The sequence below is a fragment of the Polypterus senegalus genome, chromosome 14 (assembly GCF_016835505.1).
Source record: "Polypterus senegalus isolate Bchr_013 chromosome 14, ASM1683550v1, whole genome shotgun sequence".
NCBI lineage: Eukaryota > Metazoa > Chordata > Cladistia > Polypteriformes > Polypteridae > Polypterus > Polypterus senegalus.
This window is the reverse complement of record NC_053167.1, coordinates 109145055-109168768: the sequence shown is the minus strand read 5'-3', so window position 1 is coordinate 109168768 and position 23714 is coordinate 109145055. Positions and strand designations below refer to the sequence as shown.

The 23714-nt window shown below is 37.9% G+C and overlaps 1 protein-coding gene across 7 annotated transcripts in view; it reads right to left on the bottom strand.

The window, feature by feature from the left end:
• ntng1a (netrin g1a) overlaps positions 1–23714 on the bottom strand; it is a 510418-nt gene that overhangs the window by 131375 nt on the left and 355329 nt on the right. For all 7 annotated transcript variants that reach the window (XM_039735641.1, XM_039735643.1, XM_039735648.1 and 4 more), the window contains exon 4: positions 21226–21398. In XM_039735641.1, coding sequence (XP_039591575.1) covers positions 21226–21398 — 173 coding nt within the window. The remainder of the gene's footprint in view (positions 1–21225; positions 21399–23714) is intronic.

The window sequence follows — 23714 nt, the reverse complement described above, 5'->3', positions numbered from 1 at the left end:
ACACTATACTTAGTAAAATGATTATTTTGATAGCAGCAATACAGATGGTGTAATTCCTTTCGTTTAACATCCCAAAAGTTTGCTCTGATGTTTGGAATAAAGGATTTCAGCTACTTTGTCCTGAGGTTGTGGAATAAGCATCAAAGGGAAATGCGGCTGTGTGGTTTAGTGCCATTGAATAGATTTAAATGTATAACAAGAACAGTTAAATGTGAGTGCTTTCATATTTAATAGTCGTGACTGGGCTGTTATAATGCTTATTTAATCTGTGTTTTGAGCATATCCAATATGTTAGATTGTGGGAATTGTGGCTCAGTGGCTAAGCTATTGGATTGCCAACCACAAGTGTCCAAGTTCAGTACCTTCACTGAGTTACTGTGTGACACTGAGCAAGCCAGGCCATCTTTCATAGAAGTGTGCAAACAAATCTATTTTCAGTCTGTTTTTTCAGCTCATCTTTAGTTGTGCAGACTATTATAATTTTTTTCCTGTGATTTAACATGTATGGAGTGATCTTGAATTGTTTCTTGTTTCTTTAAACTATAGTGCAGCTTGCTTGTAAATTGCTTTTTAATGGTGTATCCTTAGAACAATGCTACATACAATTACTGATGCTTTTATTCAAGATGACGAATGAGATCAGCATTCATTAAATGGTTTGCATATACCGCACATTAAAAACGAAAATACGAGGACATCTCTCCAGTTTTGATGTCACTACATTGGTTACCTGTGTCATTTAGAATAGACTTTAAAATACTGCTTATGGTTTACAAAGCCTTAAATAATCTCACTCCATTCTATATTTCGGAATGTCTCTCACCTTACACTCCAAATCGTAACCGTAGATCTTCAACTGAGTGTCTACTTAGAATTCCAAGAGCTAAACTTAAAAGAAGTGGTGAGGCGGCCTTCTGCTGTTATTCATCTAAAATCTGGAATAGCTTACCAATAGAAATTCACCAGGCTAAAACAGTGGAACACTTTACAAAATGCTAAAAACACATTATTTTATTGTGGCTTTCTCATAGCTTCATTTTGTTTAATCGTGATATTCTGTATATGCATTTAATTATCATTCATGGTGGCTCCGAAATCCATACTAACCCCTACTTCCTCTGCTGTTCTTTTTCCAGTTTTCTGTGGTGGCGATCTATGCTGCCACCACCTGATCAGAGCACCGTGATGTCCCTACATTGATGGATTGAAGGACAGATAGCCACATGACCATCATCATCAAGTTCTTTCATGTGAAGCCTGAAAACGATGAGGACTGTTTGAGATCATTTATGGTAGGTAGAATGCCTAGAGGGGGCTGGGTGGTCTCGTGGCCTGAGAACCCCTGCAGATTTTGTTTTTTGTTTTTTTTCTCCAGCCGTCTGGAGCTTTTTTTTTTCTGTCCTCCCTGGTTATTTATCCTCCAAACTAACTTGGAGGGTAAAATTGTGGTCTCTAACAACATTCCTCAGACTGACGAAGCTGCTTGGATGAGCAGTGAAACGTATCTACCTAACAAGAAAGAAGTCCAGTTGCCATGACTCAACTACCAGATATATGAGTTAAAAACTACATTATTTCTCTTAGTGTATGGTAAAAGTGAAAAAAGACTAGTCACTTTCCTACACACAGAATCAAACAAATTGAACTTCATAAGTCATATTATTTCTTTTAACATTCACATGTTGAATACTGAATGTTGTTTTTTATTGATCTACACTGACTATGAGAAGTACAAAAATTAAAAAAAGGTTAGGTGCAAAAATGTTGGCTATGTAGGCTTGATCAGAAATGTTGTGTTTCTATCCTTCTTTTCTTATTTTCAGTTTGAGATTAACATTTGCTTTTTTCTGTTCCTTTTGCAGACACACTTAAATGCAGCAACTCCGTTGGTAGCTCCATTTGATACCCCTTTGTTTAATGAAACTTTTCACAGTTAGTACTATGGTTAGTTGCTTTTTAACACCAAAAATGTTTAAATGACAATGTACAGTGGGTTTATAAAATATTCAGACCCGTTTAGTTTTTTATCATCGTTATGTTGCACCATTTTGCTAAAATTATTTGAATTCGAATCAGAATGACAAAAAAAAAAAGAAATTTAGTAATTTATTAAAATAAACAAAATATTACATTGATACAATTGTTTAGACTCTTTGTTATGACAGGCGCATCCCAATTTATTGATCATTGTTGAGGTGTTTCTACACATTGTTTGAAGTCCTGCTGTGGTCAATTCAAATGAGTGGACGTGATTAATAAAGGCACCCATCTGTCTACAGAAGGTCCCACCCTTGACAATGTGTAGCAAAACCAAGCTACAAGTAGCTGAAAGAATTGCCTAAAGAGCTTAGAGACAGGATTGCGTCAAGGCACAGATCTGAGGAAGGCTACATTGAAGGTTCCCCAGAGCACAGTTGTCTTCATTATTCTTAGATGGAATAAGTTTGGAACAACCACATCACAAGATTCACATTACAGTATCTCTGGAGGAAACCAGACCCCACTCATCACCTGTGCAGCACCATTTTAACTGTGAAGCATGGTGGTGACAGCATCATGCTGTGGGATTGTTTTTCAGTAGCAGGCACTGAGATACTAGACAGAGTTTAGGGAAAGCTGAGTGGAGCAAAGTACACAGATATCTTTAATTGAAAACTTGCTCCAGATCATTCTGGACATTAGACTGGACCCAAGGTTCACCTTCTAACAGAACAATGTCCCTATTCACAAACCAAATAATGCACAGTGGCTCAGTGGTGACGTTTAATACCCTCAAGTGGACCAGCCAGAGCCCACGCTTGTACCCAAACAGACTTCTGAAAATAGCTGTCCACTGATGCTCTCCATTCAACCTGACAGAGCCTGAGAAGTTCTGCAGAGAAGAATGACAGAAAATCCACACATCCAGGTGTGTGAAGCTTGTGGAGTCAGACTCAAGAAGAATCCAGGCTGGAACCACTGCCAGAGTGGCTTTATTTAAATACTGAGTAAAGGGTCGGAATACTTGTGTAAATATGAGAGTTAAGTTTGTTTGTTTTTTTAATAAATTTGAAAAAAATTTCTGAAATCCTATTTTCACTTTGTCATTCTCATGTATTGAATGTTGCTTGATTTGGGGAAAACAATTAATTTAAATGACTTTAGCACAAGGCTGCAACATAACAAAATGTGAAAGAAGTGAAGGGGTCTAAATACATACTGAATTTCTCTGTCATATAAAATGTCACAATTCCCAATGCATAATAGCTCAAATTCTTTGACGCTCAGCCCATAATGCATACTAGTAGAGTTTTTACAGAAATAGCCAATCTTAAAATGGTGGTTTCTTTTACACACTTGTAAAATCTGTTATCTGAGATACCATTTCATTTTTAATTTAGTTTACAGAGAATTGGATTCAACTATAGTTGGGGAATAATTTATACATGACCCCACTCAATTACTTATCCATTAGCAACTTAGTACAGAAAGTACATGATGAATGATATTGTCTGACAGAAACCAATTGCTTTAGATACACTGCGCCATATAAGAATTTTGAAGGGTGCATGATTAATTCACTGTTAGTATTTCACAAAAGCAGATGCCTCTTAAGGCACTAGAGGGCTCAATTGCAGAGCCATGAAGCTGCCAGGCAGCAGGGTGCCATAGGAAAACTGCAGATTCAGGCTACTCGCTCATAAATTCAGCCTCAGTACTGGGCTATAATTTAAAGCGGCAGACTGTGGGTGACACATTCAATGCCTACTGAACTGCAGTGAGGTGGAAAGGGATTTGGCAAAAATGTTATGTTCAATTGAGATCCTAGGAGTATTACTGATGAGAAGATTGAAAAGGGACGACACTGGGAGATTCAATAATAAATAACGGCAAAACGTTTAATAACGGCACAGAGGAAAATGGCAAAAAAGGACAAATCACACACAAGGGGAAGTCTAATATTAATAATTATGATCATTTGCAAACATTCCTGATGCCCTTTTTGGCTGTATTAATCTTACAGAAAATAAAACTAAGATGTAAGAAGGAAGAAAGTTTAAAGGCCCACAAGTGAAACATTTAAATATGCTTATGAGATTGTGTACATTTCTGATGAATTAGGGCATCGTATAAATATGAAAAAATATACGTTATGTGTCGTGATAAGAAGAACCCCAGAGGCAGCAGATTGTGTATATTTCCGATGAATTAGGGCACTGTATAAATATGAACAATGTACAGTATGGTATGTATTGTGATAAGATAGCTAGAGGCAGCAGAGAGCCTCCATAAAAAAGAGAGGCCTAAAAGGACAAAAAAAAAAAAGTGGTGTCGTTGTTATACTAAATACCCCTTGAAGGTAAGGCTCTAAGGAGAACACAAAGTAAACTCAATAGACAAAACAACAATCCTGGAGCCTTGCCTCCTTGGGCCTACCTAAACTAAGTTGAACCCTGTCTGTCAGTCAATGTGGCCTGTTCACTTTCCCACCACGTTAGTACCAATCAGTCCTCTCCACTCCTTTCATTTCTCTCTTTCTTTATATCTCTGCTTCTAGTCTCTTGTCTCTCCAGCTGACCCATTGGCCTCCAGACTCAGATTCTTCTGGCTTTAAGTCTTAGGATTACCATTGAGGTCAGTCGTGGCCATATTTTTACAGCAGTCTTGACCAACTAAAATGCCCTAAACTTCCAAGCATGATCTCTCATGTAGCCTTTCAGTTCCTCATTTGTTTTAGAAGGTCAACAAAATTCCATACATTCTGACTTGGGATTGGTTGCATCACTTCCAGCCATGCGCTGGACTTAACTGCGAATACACAACCCGGTCTCAACTCCCTGAGCTAGTGGTTACATGCTTACACCTTTCACTCTCGGTGGTAATTATGGCCTCACTACTGTAACTCTCTTCTTAGAGTGTTCATCATTTCTGTCGGTGGATGGTTCACCTGTCCCCTAGTGCTTTGTAGAAATATTGAATGTTCCTAACCAACCCACATTCTATCTTTATTATTGGGGTACTCTTTGTGGGGTACCATTCATGATATGGTCTGCTATCCCCTTGTAGCCCCTGCCATCACACACTGGATTGATGAGGTTATGTTTTGCGCTTATGTTGGTGCCTCTACTTCCTGCTTTTCTTACTGGAGGAATCACTCACATTGGTCTCACCTTTCCCCTGCTGGCATTTTCAGGATTTCTATCATTTTCAGTGTACAGTATGTGTCTCACTCACTCTTTTATGGAAGTGTTCAATGGGATTTACCTCTGCCTTTTACCATATTGGTGGTGCCCTCTTTTCAGTCAACCACCCCTTCACACTAGTAGTCTACTCCAATATAACTGACCTTATTAACACTAGAATTACCAAAGCCTACAAAAAAACTTGTAAACCTGGCCCACCTTAAATCCATTCGCACCTCTCTGTTAGTGTCTTTTGTTTTGTAAATGTGTCGATAAAAAGCAAAAAGCTCTCCCAGCTCAAGCTTTGTTTATCTGGGAGTGAGGTAGTACCAGGAGCTGTAGAGGGTAAATAATATATTTTTATTTGGAACACATGCATTTCATGTGTGTTCTGTGTCTACAAAGATCTATGTAAGTTTAGCATGACAGAAATGTTGAACACATACAGTCCCTAAAAGACAAACATTTTTCATGTTTTAGTACTAACAACAAAATTAAGTAAGCACTTTCACAAAAGGTAGAAATATAACAGATCTGTTCTTTCAAAGCAATCATGATCTATATGAGTTATTTGGAACATATAGCAACAAAATCAGTGACAAAAGTTTATATCTTCCCTTTCTGATAAAGTGTATGCTTCCCCAAGAAGCTCTTTGCTTTTTTTCTTTTTCCTACCATTAGCAATTGGAATCAGAAAAGAAACATCAGTTGTCATTGTGCATCCTCAATGCATGTGCCTCATTTTCCCTCTTAATGCACCACTCATCCAGTTAGTGTCTCACTATAAGTATAATGTGTCCAATATTTCAAAATATCTTAGTATAAATGAAGACAACGGGCACATAATCCAAGTGGCAACACCAAATTAGAGATTAAAATCTAAAGTCAATGTCATGTTGCACAACATCTAGTCGTTAGGTGTGCCAGAGGTATTGACCAAAGTTGCTGGTATCGTCTCATGACCATGTCACTTTACACTTAAAATCACTGGGTATGTCACATTTGATGACATCCAGCACATCCGTGCTTACCCCTTTTTGGGATAGCTGATAATAGGTTGTCTGACAGTGCCGGTGCTGTACGAAGGGTTAACAGGTATGCGAGTTCACCTGAAATCTCTTCTCTTTATTTTTTTTTCATTATGTTATCATACATAAAGCATGAGACAATCAGACAAATGAGCTTCTCTTCTATTTGGAAGGTCAAAAAACCTGCACTCCTTATTCCTTGTCACTGCATTTTATGATTTGTACTTTCGGATGAGCATTCATTGGTTGTCAGATCTCATGCACGCAGAGTGCTCCCCTACAACTAATGACAAAATCAAACCTGTGCAATTTGTCAGAAAGAGTCATGGACTAGATGCAGTGAATCGCTGGCCATGTCACATTACATGACTAGGAGTGCAATACCAACTACCCCCGACTCGCTAAGATTATATGAATGAAAGTTACGACTGAAAATCACTAGAAAAGTTGTGAATTACATTCTGAAGTGCAATGAGGAATAAGGAGCACAAGTGTTTTGGACTTCACAAAATAAAAGAGATGGTCACTTGTTTGATGTCTAGTGTTTCACATACCATGACAGAATACAGGGCAGAGATTATGGCTGGAGCCATCATAAATGTTAACGCTTTGTACAACACAGGCTTTGTCAGGCAGCACGTTATTGCTGTTATTATCACAAAAAAGGGAACGTTTGACTGTGCTGGAACTCACTAACTGTGACATGTCCATTGCCACAAACATGCAATTGGGCCTGAAGGGCCTAAATGATAGTAATTCCATGCCAGACCAGGGGGCAACGGAGTGCACTGATTGTCTCTCTCAATCCCTTGCAGACCATACACGGGAAATCCTGCAGGGTTCCGGCACCACTGAGGACTGCTTTCACTTTCACATTATCGATTATTGAGTATAGACTTAATGGGGAAAAATGGAAAATGTATCCATTTAAAATTCAATCTACAACAGAATAAAGTTTGCAGAAAGTGAACAAGTCTGAATACTTTCTGAATCCACAGTACAGGGGGTCCTGTCTCGACATACGTTGTTTGGAGTTTACAACACTCACTCCCATAAAAACTTAAAAAAATTGAGCTGTGAGTGTTTCGGCTTACGCCGTTAGTGTCGTACTTACAGACTATGTGGGTGAACTAGTTTGGTTGTGTGCAGCGGAAGAATGCGCAGTAACACAGCGTATAAGTGAGCGAGTTGGCGAACTAGTTTGCTTGCGCATGGAGGAGGTGTTCTGTCTGTGTTGCTTTGTTTGGCAACTGTTTGGCCCTTATCATGGCTCCTAAAAATAAGTCAGAGTCTTCAGATAGTAGAGCTTCGAAGTAGAGGAAAGCCATCACGATGGAAGTGAAATTAGACATTGTAAAGAGAGTAGAAGAAATAAAGGTAAGGAATTTTTTACACTCCTTTTTTGTCATTTGTTCTGTTACTACAGTACAGTATATTTATATCCTTTTCCTTTTTCTGTGGCTTAGTTGTGTTTTTATGTTCTAGATTATGATTTTGCAAATGTGTTAGGATAGGTAAGTGACTTAGGTTAGGGTGTGTTTCGACTTACACCAAAATTCGTTATTACATCACTGTTGTGGGAAGGGAACTGTGTTGTAACCCAAGGACCCCTGTATAGCGCTTAAAAATTTATTTCAGTTGGGCCTAAGCAGAGTACATGAATTGCTTATGATCACACAGTCACATAAAGGCAGCAATTGAAGCTGACAATTTAAGGCTGAACATCCCAATGATCTAGGTAACTTTATTTCATACTAGCTGTCCCCGCGGCTCTGTCCACATAGTAGTGAAAGAAGACAGACTTTAAAAATCAATAAACATACAGGTATCGCTAGCTAAGCGGAGGCAAGGTACACTCCAGAACACAGAGGTAGAGCGACTCGAATGGAGTCATGGCACGTGAGTGAGAAGGGCAATGTTCGGCTCCCAACTCCTGACGTCACACTTCCCTTCCCCTCAGGCAGCAGCCTCTGTCTCGGATTAGCGCAAATAAATTGCTGCCACAAGTAAAGTATGATACCGAAAATCAACTGGAATATTCAAGCAAATTATAGAAAAAACCCAATCTAAATCCATTATGTAGTTCTTTCATGAAAAGTAGACAGACAGACACTGGTTTTTATATAGAGAGAGACAGTGTCTTTCTATAGCAAACTCTGCCCAAAGGTGCTTTGCAAAGATAGAAGTGTAATCCGATGACATGCACTTATATTTCAACTGGACTAAAGACAGATTTAATGAACCATTGCGATTACAAAAGCTTGGATCAGACTGGCCAACCCGTGATTTACAGTCCATGTCCTTAACCACTACGTCACAAATAAGTTTATTAATGAACACATTTACATGAACAATAAGAGGAATCTTTAGGGATTCATCACTAATCATCATGACAAGGCACTGCAATTGGGGCCACTTCTGCCATTTCTTTATGATGGTGACTAAAATGGCCAAGTGGCATTTGCTGTGATAATCTGCTGCCTTGTGTGTGAATTGCAGTGCAGCACTTTACAACCAGAGGAATGCTGAGGGAGTTGAAAATGCGAATATTTATGATTTGTTAAAAAGACAAGCATTTAATAGAAGTTCATTTGCATTGATTAAGTCCCTCATTGTTATTAAGGTGCCTTATAAAATACAAAAGGAAGCTATTATTCTATAAATTAAAAAGAAAGCACTTTAGGCCACTGCTCTGCCTTGTACTGCAAATACAATATTATGGTCATAAACTTATAATTGTGAGGGTGATATGGTGGGAGGGAGGCTAGCATTGTTGCCTTAGAGCTATAGAGTCTCAACTTGAAGTCTGGCCTGGTCACTGACTGTAAAGTTTGCACATCCTTCTTGTGTTGGCAAACATTTTTCTCCAGGCACTTTGGTTTTCCCTCTACACCTAAAATGATGTGTGTGTTAGGTCAATTGGTGACCCTAATGTGGCCCAATATAAGTTTGACTCCATCTGGAGTTGGTTCCTACCTTATGTCCAGTTCTTCTGCTTGATCTGAATTAATTTATTTTGATCCCTTCTTTCATTAATAGAATGGGAAAGTTTGTGGCAAGAAATCCAAACTACTTGTTAAAGCCACTCTGTAGGGATCATAAAGTAAAATATGAATAACTGTATATGGATAAAAGAACGATACAAACGTATATAACAACACCAGTCTAATAAACACACCAGTGCCGCCAAAGTGATGCCCGGCGGCTGTGGCTGTCTAATTCAAAAAATGCCAGCTTTTTGTGACCCTTGTAATAAGAACAGGGTGCACTTCTCCCTCACACTTTGGCACTGTAGTCACTCTGCATTACTTTTTTCCATACCTGGAAAGATAGAAATTCAATTTCCGGTTAGAATATTGAATAAAAGATTTTCTAATGTAATATGTAAGGCCCTGCTCAGTGCCTCTTCAGTAATGATTTATAAGCTGCATAATTATATCAGATTACTAGATATACACCATAAAAAAAATATTAAATCCTAATTAAATTTGTATTTTCAGTCATTTGTCTCAATATGACTAACATATGTTTAATATTGCTCCACTAAATCTGGTAACCACTACGAAGATGGGTGATGATTTGTCGTGCAATTAGACGGCACAGCTTTAGCTCTCACTTTCTTCCTTATGAAGATATTGAAGAGACCATATGCCAGCGGTCTGCTCTCTTTCTGTCTTGCTCTCTATACTTAGAGGACTAGGATTCTGAAAGTATAACTATTTTTTAAACAAAAGCAGCAAAGGTGCTTATAAGCGTTCTCTAATATTATGCTGTCAATCCAGATATCCGAGCCTCATTCAAGTGCACTTCACTGCGCGCTTGTAACTCTCAGCAGAATAGAATTCAAAACAATTGCTGATGTAAAAAGAGATGACTCAATAATAAAATGTACAAAATGTCTATAATATATCACAAATAAAAAAAAAACACTTTCATAAATGCACTTTCCTGCCATATAAGTATTAGGCTTGCATAAAGCAACCATCTTTCCTGGATTATTTACTGTATAATTTCAGCAGAATTTGCAAACCATTAATAGTGTTGCAGAAATGGATGTATACATACAGTAAAGTACCTAACCTAAGTCTAATATTTGTTTTATTCACTTTGTGAAGTCATTTCTTCAACCACAAAGTGGGAAAACCATTCAGAATGGGCATTCACACCCACGCAGACTCACTCTGAGCAGGCCAGTTCAGTGTTGTGGAGACATGGGAACAGCATGCAAACTCCACATAGAAAGAAACTGAGCAAGGGTTCAACTCTAGCCTTCTGTAGAAAGACCACTACGTCACCTATAAGTGTTACACAACATTCTCTAACTCACTTGACCTGAAAAAGAGCTGTACTGGGGGAGCAAAGCTAGCAGTATGGGGTGAAAGGGCAAAAGCAGATCATCAGAGGGCCCACACCTGCATACCCCCAAGATTCACCCATCTGTTATGCTCTTGCTAGAGCCTTATCTCACACACCACCTTTCTCCCCTTCTTTTCTGTGTCCCTGGTCACTTTCCCCATTACTGTTAATTGTTTCCTATTAGCCATGGAATCTAATGTGTCCTTACAGTTTATGATTCTCAAGTCCCGCACGTCAACTCAAGTCAAGCTTGTAGTCATGTGTACAAAACACAATGAAATTCTTACTTGCATGTCTCCTTGGAACAGCTGACAAAATACAATATAAAAATAAGATAATGGTGTTGCAGCTACTTGAGATAAAAAAAAAATCTGCCATCTATGTAGCAGAAAAACACGAAAGTATATTCTAGCGTGTGATTTATACTGTTTCTGTGTGAATTGATGAGAGCTACGGTTGTGCCTTTCCTATGCTACTAAGATGTACTGTATCTATTGATGTGTTTCATTCCAAACAGTAAGCAAGAGAACAATGAGATAATTGCAATTAAATATTATATCCATAAAAAAAGAAAAAAAAAACATATTTAGGGGTGGGCAAATGTAGTTTTACTGATGTGAGTATATTCTTTTATTATTATTTATATATTAATCATTGTATTCTATCCTGTTGGTAGCCGATGATAGCAAATCTACAGTTCATGCACAGTGAAAGAATTGTCTGAAGAGCACGACAATGACTTAAACCATGTACAATGGCCACACCAGTCAAAAGATCCAACTGAACACCCAGAGGAGATTCAGTAAGGGTACATAACACATTTTCCATTTGCATTATCAAAACACAAAATGACAGAAATTCTCATTAAAAATCGAAACATATTATTGAGATTGTACAGTATGTGTTCGAGAGATCATGTGAATGACAACATGTTTTGGAGAGCAACACAAAATGAACAGCAACAACCTGTGACAAGATAGAACCCAGCAGAACATCTGATAGTATGAAACACCTCTGTTAGGTTCAGATTTGTCTCACTGTGCGTTCATCTCCTTCACTGACCATTAAAGAGTACAAATCATGTGAGTATGAGACCTTATGAGCTGTGTATTATATAACCCCTATGTTCTTCTTCTCTCATCATTATGTGCCATCCATAGTGGAGATGTGGCTTTACATCCACTGTTAACTATATTAATTGCACTCACTAATTTATTTCATACAACACATTATCTTTTTGTGATATTTTATATTTTAAACTGTGTAGTGAATAAGAAGTAATACAGAAATATCTAATAAACAACAAAATCTAATGCAAATGAATTCAACACTCCAAGATAAAATAGGTACCGCTTATAACTGTGAGACTCCCAAGTGTTCTTGCAGAATAATAAGTTCTTTTAATAATAAGTTATTTTTCCCATTAAACTACCACTACATTAGCCCTCTATTAATGGCAAAGCTGCTTTCACACAGCCACTTATATCTCTATGGACATGAACTGTTCTTCTTAAAGAGACAAATCAAGCTCTCCACATCCCTTGGAAATTTCTTTCTCTGCCTCTCTCTGTGTCTGTTGGGAGTAACCATCCAGTTTTCAGTGCTTAGCCACTGGGATCCAACTCCCATATCGGCATGATTAAGTGCAAGCCCAGAACCAATCCTGGACATGATTTCAGCTCTTCACAGATTAACATACACATTCATAATGGACTGATTCTGAGGTGGCAATTAATATACAGTTCACTTTTAGGGTGTGGGAGAAAACATGAACATCTAGAAAACCACCAAATGGACATAGAGAGAAGGCGTAAACTGCACACACAGTTTTCAAATAGGAGACCAATACCTAGTACCTGAAATTTTGACGCTGCTGTGTTTAACTTCATGCCCCTGTGCCACTCCATGTGACTCCAACATCATGTTTCAGTACAATCCTTCACTCTGTGCTCCTGAGCAGGTCACTTAACCTGCTTGTGTAATAAATTGTACATCTGTTGGTTTTCAAAAAAAAAACTGTAAAAATAATTATTATCCTGAATGGCAGTGCAGTGGTGCAATAGCTGGTGCTGACACCTCACAACTCTAGAACCCAATATCTGGTCACTTTCTCTTTGGCTTTCTCTTCAGGACCTCTCCCAAATCTTAAAGATGTACAAAGTAAGAGGTTTGAATCTTGAATGTGAGAAGGACCTTGGAATCAAACTGGATCAAGATAGTATATAGAAGCCATTAAAAGGCTAATAAGATGTATTTTATATAGCCCGACAGACTACACTTGAGCCAAGTAAGGTTATAATTAAGATATATAATATGAGAGTGAAGTCTCATCTGGAGTACTGTGTGCAATTTTGGTCTCCATATTAGAAAAGAAGACATAGCAACACTAGAGAAAGTTCAGAGAAGAATGAGTAGGGTGATTCCAGGATTGTGGGATATGAGCTATGAGGAGAGATTGAAGGAGCTGAACCATTTCATGCTTGTTATAAAAATATGTACTTCAAAAACTTTTTAGAAACCAGTTGTACTTACTACATGTCATAATGAGTACAGATAAAATCTTAGGAAAGACCAGTTAAAGACAGAAGTTGGCTGGCCAGCTCAGAGGCGTAGCTAGTGTTTTCAGCGCCCGGGTACAACTAAAAATTTCATGCCCCCTCCTGTTTGCCAAAATGCAATGGGAAGGGAAAGAAAATTTTAAAAAATGTATTTAAAATAATAGCATTTTAAGAAAAAAAGTTCATGTACTGTAAGTCTCCGAAAATGATAACGCCGCCTCGTGTTCTTTAAAATCTAAATCCGTCATTAGTTTTTGTAAGAAAAAAATCATTATCCGCATTTAAAAATGATTTTAAAGGAAGTATATAGCAAATTATAAAGATAAATAATTTTATATTTATAAAAACTGCATTATCTTACAATTTATTCATATGAAAATATGATGGGGAAATGTCTAGACTTTTGCAGCCATCTACTAGAATACTTCACCACAGCCCAATCAATTTTCTATCAAACACATAAACACAAATCACTTGGCACACAGAAATGGCGTTTGCAACAACTTAGACAATGATACCCTAATGCCTCATGTCAGTCGCCACCTGTTTAAGAACGTCAAAAATGTTTCTGGGTGGGAGTCAAGCATTTTAGAGTAGTGGAGGGATAAATTATAGTCTGTTGGGTATATAGAACTAATACGTGCTTCGAAATCAGAAAGAGACAAAAACATATGAAAAAGATATCCTCCTACTGATGGAGTGATGGACTGAGTATGCAAATGTTTTTATTTACTTTTAGTGCATTTAAGAATGGAAAACATTTCATTCTAAAATTTCGTAACATCAATTTGGCGCCCCCTGGGTGCTGCGCCTGGGTTTAGATGTCCCCCCATGCTGCCCCCCCCCCTCCCAGGGGCTACACTACTGGGCCAGCTAACCCAGGGGAATACAGGTGGGCTGAGATGAAAGGCCATTTAAAGGCTGGAAACAACATTAGACTGGAGTGGAAGGGTACAATTTTTTTATGAGTCTCTAGAAGGGGACATTGGTTTTTAAAAATATGAGCAAAGGCTGAAATTGGGGCTTACTTGACCTGAAGTGAGTCATGCCAAAAGAAGACTGGAATGAAGCAGCTCCAATGGTTCAAGAGGTACATCAAGGTGGACAAGCTGGACAAATATAAAGTCAGTGAAACTCTGTCTCTTTCTACCATCTTCCATCCCGAGGAGACTGTCTAACTGGTGTCCATATTTTGAAATCTATGCTGCCTGGCCGTTTGCAGACAGAATGCTTGATCAAACACCAACCTGGACAAAGCTGGACCAGAACATAAGACAGAGAGCCATCTGGTAGTAAGAATCTACCCAGGCCGTATTGGTATTATTTTCATACTCACATTTTTTTTTACTTTGCTTATGATTGGCCGCAGTTGGAAATAGAAATTTAATCTACTGAATGAATGAATCCATGTGTAACTCTTCTCTCCTGTTTGTTCTGGTACTCTAGTTGGCTGGGTACAGAATGTAACAAAAAGAGGGACATATTGAACTGCAGCAGCAGATAATCCTGACGGTGTGGTAACAGTGTGGGGTTTGGAATTGTCTTTCAAAGTCTACGTAATAAAGAGTATAAAGAAGAATGGGGTCACCCTAGGACCCTAACACAAATAAGGTGCCATTATACCACTGCAAGCCAAATCCGCCTAATTTGCACATCATTGGTGTAGAGAGAGGAATGGAATTCTAGAAGATGCATTGAATATGTGAACACACTTCTTGGTGGAAGTTCAAACCCAGCCTCATCATCTACAGTGTCACTGTATGAATAAAGGCCAATGATGTAAGAGTAAGGTATCTGTGGCATTCTGTTAAGGTCTACATAATAAAGAGTGTAAAGAGGAGAATAGGCTCACCCTGGGACCTTTCTGTGACAAAATAACATTTACAAAAACGGAGATGAAGCACTAACATTTTTGAAGTGTTCAAAATGTATGACGGGAATAAGTAGAGGGATCGTGTTACTTTAAAATAAATTCTTCCACAAGAACAAAGTAATACAGAAACCTGTGCATAAACATTAGGAAGTTCTTCTTCATACAGAGAACCACAGACAAACAGAATACATTACCAAGTAGTGTGGTAGACACAAAGACTATGGTGACTAAAAGTCACCTTGATGTTATAATGTAAGAAAATGAGTCTTGCTGGACTGAATGGCCTTTTCTGGTGGAAATCTAATGTGCATGTTTTCCATATGTGAATGTTTTCCATATGTGAGTCAGTGTGTCCGGTGATGCACTGGTAGTCAGTTCAAGGTTGGTTCCTTCATTCCTACAATCTTGGATTAGAAAATCAGGTAGTAAAAATGCATACACTGTCCTTAAGAATGAACTCAAATGATCACATTTTAAATACAAAGACTGAATTTGCGTGACTATTTATGAATTCATCAGCTGTTTTCTTTAAGTGCAACTTCATCATCAATAAAGTTTAACTATATTCCCTTGTAATAATATTTTACAATAATGTCAACATTATTCCCCTTTAATGATCATAAAGAAAACTTATGTGTTCCTCTTCTTTTTTCATGGCACTAATAAGCACTACACAAATTCATTAACTCAGCCCATGAAATAACATTGGCATAATAGTGGTAGTAAATCACTATAAATCAGCATCCATTGTTTAAACATGAGCTTTACATACAGCCTACTGCGTCAGATTTATGCTGAAATATTCAGATTCTGGAGGAAATTAAAAATTGTCCTTACTTGGCCCCTTTTCTTTAATGGCAACCTTGGCTTGCAATCTTCTGAAAATAATCAATGCCATTACTGGCCATTCACAATTGTCGCAAGTCATACAGTATCTGCTTGTCTTTTTGAATATGTTGTAAGAGCCATTCTCCTAGTTCTATAAAATGTATGAATATTTATTAGATGATAATGCATAAAATATGGGAGGTTCCTAAAACCCCGGTGAATAGAATTGAGTTGGTATTTTCCTGTCATTTCTTAACAGTTATGAGTAAACAATGTTCTTTAGTAAGTGTTTAGCCTCGCCTTGCGTAAGGTACAGAGGCATACGGTTTTTTAACCGTGTCCTTGTACGTGTTCTTGTTTGAGCTCACGTTCGTGCTTATGCACGTGACCGTGCCTGGGCGCATGTCTATGTGCCAACGGCCTAAGGGCCTTTTGAGTGTGAAGTAACTCGTAAAATAAAAGAGTTTTGAACCGTATGTTTGAAGCATACAGAAGAAGAAATAAATAACCTTTAAGTATAGAAATAACCAAAGCTTCATAAGAAAAACTAAGTTTATAGAAGATACATTTTTTCTTTTTTGTCTTTATTCTTTGTGTGTAACTATTTTTCTTTTTATTCTTGTATGGATTGTTTGCCTTTAACTTTCACTAAATATTTTTAAAACAAACTTTTGGACTGAGAGATTTCTTTGACACGTGTCTTACCCGTGCCTGACTTCGCCTTATACAAAGGCAGCTACATATGTGTTTATTTTTTAATCTTTATATATTTAATTTGCACCTATTTTTATTACATATACACTCACTGGCCACTTTATTAGGTACACCTGTTCAACTTCTTGTTAATGCACATATTTAATCAACCAATCACAAGTCAGCAACTAAATGCATTTAGGCATGTAGAGATTATCAAGACAACCTGCTAAAGTTCAATCTGGGAAGAAAGATGATTTAAGTGACTTTGAGCATGTCAGTGTCAGACGGGCTGGTCTGAATATTTCAGAAACTGCTGATCTATTGGGATGTTCATGCACAGTCATCTCAAGGGTTTACAGAGAATGGTCCAAAAAAGGAAAATATCCAGTGAACGGCAGTTCTTTGGGCGAAAATGCCTTGTTGATGCCAGAGGTTAGAGGAGAATGGCCAGACTCATTCAAGCTGACAGAAAGGCAACAGTAACTCAAATAACCACTCGTTACAACTGAGATATGCAGAAAAGCATCTCTGAATACACACAAATCTTGAAGCAGATGGGCTACAGTAGCAGAAGACCACAACGGGTGCCACTCCTGTCAGCTAAGAACAGGCAAATGAGCCTCACCAATACTGGACGATAGAACATTGGAAAAATGTTGCCTGGTCTGATGAGTTTCGATTTCTGCTGCAATATTTGGATAGTAGGGTCAGAATTTGGCATCAACAACATGAAAGATGGATCCATCCTGTCTTGTATCAATAGTTTAGGCTTATGATGATGGTGTAAATGGTGTGGGAGATATTTCCATGGCATACTTTGGACCTTAGTACCAATTGAGCATCGTTTAAATGATACAGCCTACTTGAGTATTGTTGCTGACCATGTCTATCCCTTTATTCTATTGCGCTACGATTGGGACATGCCCAACTATGTAAATGGTTGGCATATAATGAACTGCTTTGTAGTTTTTGGAATTCCTCTTATCCTCTAAATAAATCATACAAGTAAAACGTATCTCCTACCCAAGCAGACCCACAGAAACCCTTAACTGTGAGAACCAAGCTTTATGGCCTGTAAAGTCCTGATTCAATTTCTGGTGTAATCATTGCATGCATGGATTAAGCATTTTTTTTTTTACATTATTGTGGGTTTCTCTCCCAGAGATCAAATACATGTATGTTAGTTTAATTGTGTGTGTGTCAGTGTGCCCTATGAGTGACTTGGACCTCTTTCACCATCCTGTCTGGCCTCAGTGCTACTTGAATGGGTGGCTAAAGGTTTATGTCCATAAGATTGGTTGAACCTGGGCTTTGACAAGCAGAGAGTGTTACCAGTTGACCTTAAAAAGTCCAGGAGACCTTAGAGAAGTGTGGTAAGGAATGACTACCAGTGTAGTATTTTGGGCTCTTTTGGCTGATAGAAAGGGTAGCCTAACTAGGTGTTACCTGTTTATTTCTATTGTAATTGGGGCTCAAAAATGCAGAATTGCATGGGGTCATCTAGAGGAGACATCCCAGGAATATAGTTCTAGGACCTCTTATCAGAATCGGAGACAGTGGAAGTAATTTATAGGGTACATCTTTAAGAATGAGGAAGAGAAGTGAAAGGGATGTGTGGTATTCTGGTGAGAGGTAAGCAGGGAGTGGTATATTGTATATGAGAGACCACCACAGGTATTAGATAGGCCCATTGGGAATACTTCTGCATTCTTCATGTGTTATTACTTATCTTTTATAATATGCCCCATTCTTATTTGTAGTTTTGGCCTCTTTGCTGCTCATTTGGCTTTGAGGAGGCCCTGTGAGCGCCCACTAAAGGTCACAATGTGTATATAAATGAGCAGGTGCTGCTCATGTGTTTCCATTTATGCAATTTCTAGTAATGACATTAAGCTAGTATGACTTTTCACTGTATCGGCACTTTTCTGTGTTCTTACTATTTAATCCCACAATGCATATTATCTTTAGATTTAATTAATAATAATATACTTATGTTTGCTTGTTGCTTTCACCCATCAAATAAAATATGCTCTGAGCTAGAGCCTGTTTTGGCAGCACTGGGCTTATGACAGGAAACAAACCTGATCTGGGTGCCAGTCTATCATAGGTCACACTCCCACTCAGGCATTGTCATGATTTGAGTTTCTGTTTAATTTTTCCCAGGTTCCCCTGAAGCTAGAAAACTCACTTTGGTGTTGTTTTTTGAGGCTTTAACACCCATGCATTCCAAGCTTTGTTTTAACAGTTGATTATTTTTCAGTGTCTTTCCTGATATCATTTTTGTTTTGCCATGGTGCACTGTTTTTCGTGTGGATTTTCCCCTGATGCATTGGGGCGGCACCATTTGTATTGTCATTTTGTGAGCCAATATAAAGTTCAACTCCAAACAATCAGTAGTATCTGAGACTGGACCAAACTTAGTGAACTACTTACTGTAAGATTTTGATTACTGGGTATTTGAATCTGAGCTCTGCCTTTTGAATTTAATTTTTGGTTTTTGATTTTGCTCTGGTGTCTTTGTTTTGACTAATAGTCTTGCCATTTACTTTTCTCTTTGATTCCTCTCTTTCTCCCAATTATTAATCCTATTTTTTGGACTGATTGACCTTATTGCAGTCACTATAGTCATACTGGTACCCATTTATTGTTGCATGTTATAACCAAACGCATGCCAAATTTCATTTCAATTCCTCATATAAAACTTATGGACATTAATTTAAAAAAAACTTAGGAGAAATAGGTAGATTGATAGACAAGAGGATACCATTTAGCTAACTAATAGCTCAGTCATCCATATTAGATATTTGTAAAATTTTTATAATTTGATTTGGTTTCATTTTTGCAAAGTATTGCTTTCTTTCTCATTATTTTTTTCTTCCAATTTGGTGAAATCATTGCATTACCTTTTTGTATATTTGCTTTTTAAGGTGTCGCCATTTTGTAATTCTAGAGTTCATGGGTGCCATCATTTTGTTTTCTGGTTGCTATGATTTTGCATGGTTGCTAAGCACATGTGAATCGTGACATTCCGTCGGCCACTTGCATTAAGCAGGCGTCTGATCTTTTAGCCAGAAAAGTGAACACTAGGAATAAATACAGTATGTTAAGAAAAGATTTGTAGGGATTTTGAACTTTTCTTACATCTGACATTTTGCTTCTGGATTTGGTGCCATGGCTTAACATTTCTTCATGTACTGATCTTGGCTACAGTTGATCATTCTTTAGTTGTTAGACATCTCTGCTGCTCAAATAACAATTTCCAACATACTAGTCTCAGTATTTCAAACAGATATTTTTAAAATGTTGTTGAGCTTTCATCTTTAGCTCAAGCTTGAGGTGATGCTTCTTGGACTTATATTCATACAGTGACACTGTAGATGATGAAGCTGAGTGTGAACCTCAACCATGAGGTGTATGCACATATTCAGTGCACTTTCTGGCATTCCAATCCCCTCTCTGCCCCAGTAATGTGCGGATACGGCTGATTTGGCTTGCAGTGATACAACAGTCCCTGCCATGTCATGTTAGGGTCCTTGGGTGACCCTATTCTCCTTTATACAATTTGTTACGTAGACCTTGAAAGAATGCCCCAAATCCCATACTCTTACCACACTGTCACAACATCCCCTTTTCATTTTATAACTCCAGACAACTAGATAGGGTACCATAACAGGCATTATTTAAACAGACAGTGCCATAAACAAAAGCAAAATAACTCCATACAACCTGGTTCTGCTTGATGTTTAGTCTTTCCAGGCAGCCCATTTCTTGCTTTGTCGACATTAACTCAAAGCATTCTAGTCTTGATTTCCTCCTCCTCCTTTCTTTTACTGTACTGAACTCTTTTACTGATCTTATAAGATGTTATACAGTTCATCTAGGCATGATGTGGTCATACTGTCTCTAAAACAACTTTGTCTTTTTAAAATTAAATTTCTTGTCTCTGAAGAGTGCTTTCTGAGCTCATACACTTTCGCCATTAAAGTCAGGAGGCACATTTGTAACTTAGAAATGGGGGAAGAAAAGTCATAAATTGCAAGTTGTTGTAGATACATCTCATCATAAATTGTGCTTTGTGGTTGATGCACCTAAACAGCACCCCACTGTAGCATTCTTAAAATTCTAGTCTTACAATGCCACAGAACTTTTACACTTTCTACTTAAACTGATTATCAAGACATTAAAATAATCCTTACGCAAACAACAAAGAATTAACAGATAAGATATTTTCAGTAGCCAAGTAACATGACTTGCTGTTTTAACATAGCAGGCTGTTTCAGCATAGAAAGAAATAAGACATCTTTGTAAACATTAGAAGAAAAGTTATCCTCCTTCCATAAAAGTTCTGCTCCTTCCTTTATCAGTATTCCATCCAGAGTTGTTTCCTACTTAAAACTGGATCAAACTGGTTCATAAAACTGCTTGATGGATCCTTGGGTGTTGATGACATAAGTTATTTGCCAACCACTCTGACCCCAAACACCACCCCTTTTAAATGAGATGCACTCAAAGCCATGTTTATAAAGGTCACTATTTAACCGAGAGAGGCCTGCAGTAAATATCATAACATTACAAAGACCAGCAGGCTGTGTTCATCTAACATTTAAACAATTTACATTTTTTATCCCCTTCCCCCTTCCTCTTGCTGGTGGGCACATTTGCACAGAGATACAAAACAACAGCACCTTCCCCTCAAGGTGTTAAACTTGCAAAAAGCTACTCACAGATATTCGCAGTTCCCTTAGGGATTGGCAGGTAGGAGCCAACGCTCCAAGCACGACCCTGGTAATTTTTCTTACATCTTCCACAGTCTGGACCTGTGGTGTTATGCTCACACTCACAAGACAGTTTTCCTCCGTCATACACACAGGTGTTGGCATGAAGGTTGCACTTGCACCTGTCAAAAAGAAGACAATGTCAACACTTTCAGGTTTTCAGCTGCACAGTTCAATTAAACACAAAAAAAGAAAGCAGTGTTTGTCTTGCAGGTGGCGTCCACAACTTCAGCTCATTTACTTTCTTTCTTATGGGAAAGCTTAATTTGCTGAAATGTCTAAAAATGGCCCAGTAGTTTGTTTGTTTTTTTTGTAATAATTATCTTGATTGGTAAGAAGCTTAGGGGTATCTCTGAAGAGTGACTGCTTTCTCAGATATTTTAAACCCTGTTATGGCTGCCAGATCTTAATAAAGAAGTGGAGGATGTGAGTTTAGGAGCAAAGCTTTGAGGAGCTAATGATAAATGAGAGACAAAGAATGAATTAGGAAATTGTACACAGTCAGTGGCCCCTTTAGTGCAGAAATCCTCCCAGAGGAGGAGGCAGACAAGCTGTAGACGGCATCTTTGAGATTTCAGAATAAACAAAAAGAAGAGCCATCTTAAGGAAACACATTCACCAGATTTCCTTATTATTTATAGAATTATAATCTATGTATTTACTAATCAGTCAGTATATTTTATATTGTCTTACTTATAGTAAATTAAACAAGATACAACATAAGGCATGGATTTCATTATAAGAGAAATAATAGCATACAATAACATTACATAAAATTCTGACAGCCACTTAATTCAATTCATGCACAGAAGCAGCCAGGGCTTATTCTGGAAAGACTGGGTGCAATTGCAGAACATAACCTGCATGGGGCGCTAGGTCATCACATGGACACTTTCACACTGACATTCATCTCTATATATATAAAATACTAGGGGGTTGTGCCCCCTACTCGCTTCGCTCATCCATCCCACAACCCCCCGCCCCCAAAGGGCGCAATTCACGTTAGCCACTTCGCGTCTCTGCTGCTCGCGTTGTGAAGTGGTGGGGGGTTGAACGTGTGCTAAAAATGGATCAGCTGCTGTCTTGCTGCTAACTGCTACCGAGCTGTGTGATCTGCATGTCGCACTGCATGTCGTTCATTTAAAAGCCTGTACAGCAGCTGCTGCTATGTGATCTGCATGTTGCGCGACGATCATTTAAAAGCCTATACAGCAGCTGTCCTTTTGTCTCACTTCCTTGTCTCGCGGGATGTTGAAGTGTCTCTGAGAATTTGTTTGTAAGTAGGGCGTGACGTGCAAGAAGTCTCTCGGGACTTCAAAGTGTTTCTCCGAGATGATCACGTCTCGACCCAAGATTTTTTTATATAATAGATAGATATATAAAAATAACTACTTAACAGATTTTATTTAAGTAGTCAATAACAGAAAGAAAGCTTATGATAATTTTCATACTGCTTTTATTTTATATAGCATAAAGCAAACACGTGTATAATCAGAAGAAATAAAACAAAACAAAAAAAATCAAGATATTTTCATACAAATGCTGAGTGTAGGACAAAAAGATGACTCTTACATTGTACGTAGCAGTGACCCAGGGTCGCACTGTACAGCTTTAGTGTGTGTATGAGACAGTAAGATGGTTATGAAGCTGTGGCACAATGCACATCTTTTAAAAGCTGGAGTATATTATGCCAATGCCTTAACAAATGTAAATTATGAAATACATAAATAAATGTACCCTGTTCATCTTTTATGCATTCATTTACCTCAAAACTAGCAGCATGTTTGCTAAAGTGAAAAGATTTCTTTTAATTAAATGTTCATAGACAGAGATTACTGTAGACCCTTGCCTCATGTGAGGCACATATCGCTTCTGAATATTGGTTGTCAGAAACCCCATAAAACCACTCAGGAGTAGAGCATAATTAGACAATAAGACCCTTTAGAGGTGCCTAATATTGCAATAATGCCTTTCTTGTGCATCTTCGTAATGTACATTATTTCATTTTAAACAAGCAGAAAAATCAGGGCTACAGTTAGTATTATCACTTCTATTTTGAGGCCCTAGAGCACGTAAGAACATGAAGTCTTTGAAATCAATGAATCAATTTTTATTTTACAAAGACTCTTTCATGGTGAGCATTATAATAAATCTCTTTAACAAGTACACACCAATTTACAGTATAACGATTCTGGGGCAACCAAACATTGCATTTAAAATACGCAGAAAAGAAAAAAAAATACATTTCATTTTACAATGCAGTGTGGTATGGCGGCACAAGGTTTAGAGCTAAAATTCAAGCTGGGTCACTATTTGTGTGCAGCTTTTATATTCTCTTTTCGTATGTGTGGGTTTTCTTGTCAGCACTTCTCACATTATCAAAGATGTACGCCTTAGGTTAATTAACAGTGCTAAGCTGGCTCAAAAGTGAGGATGAG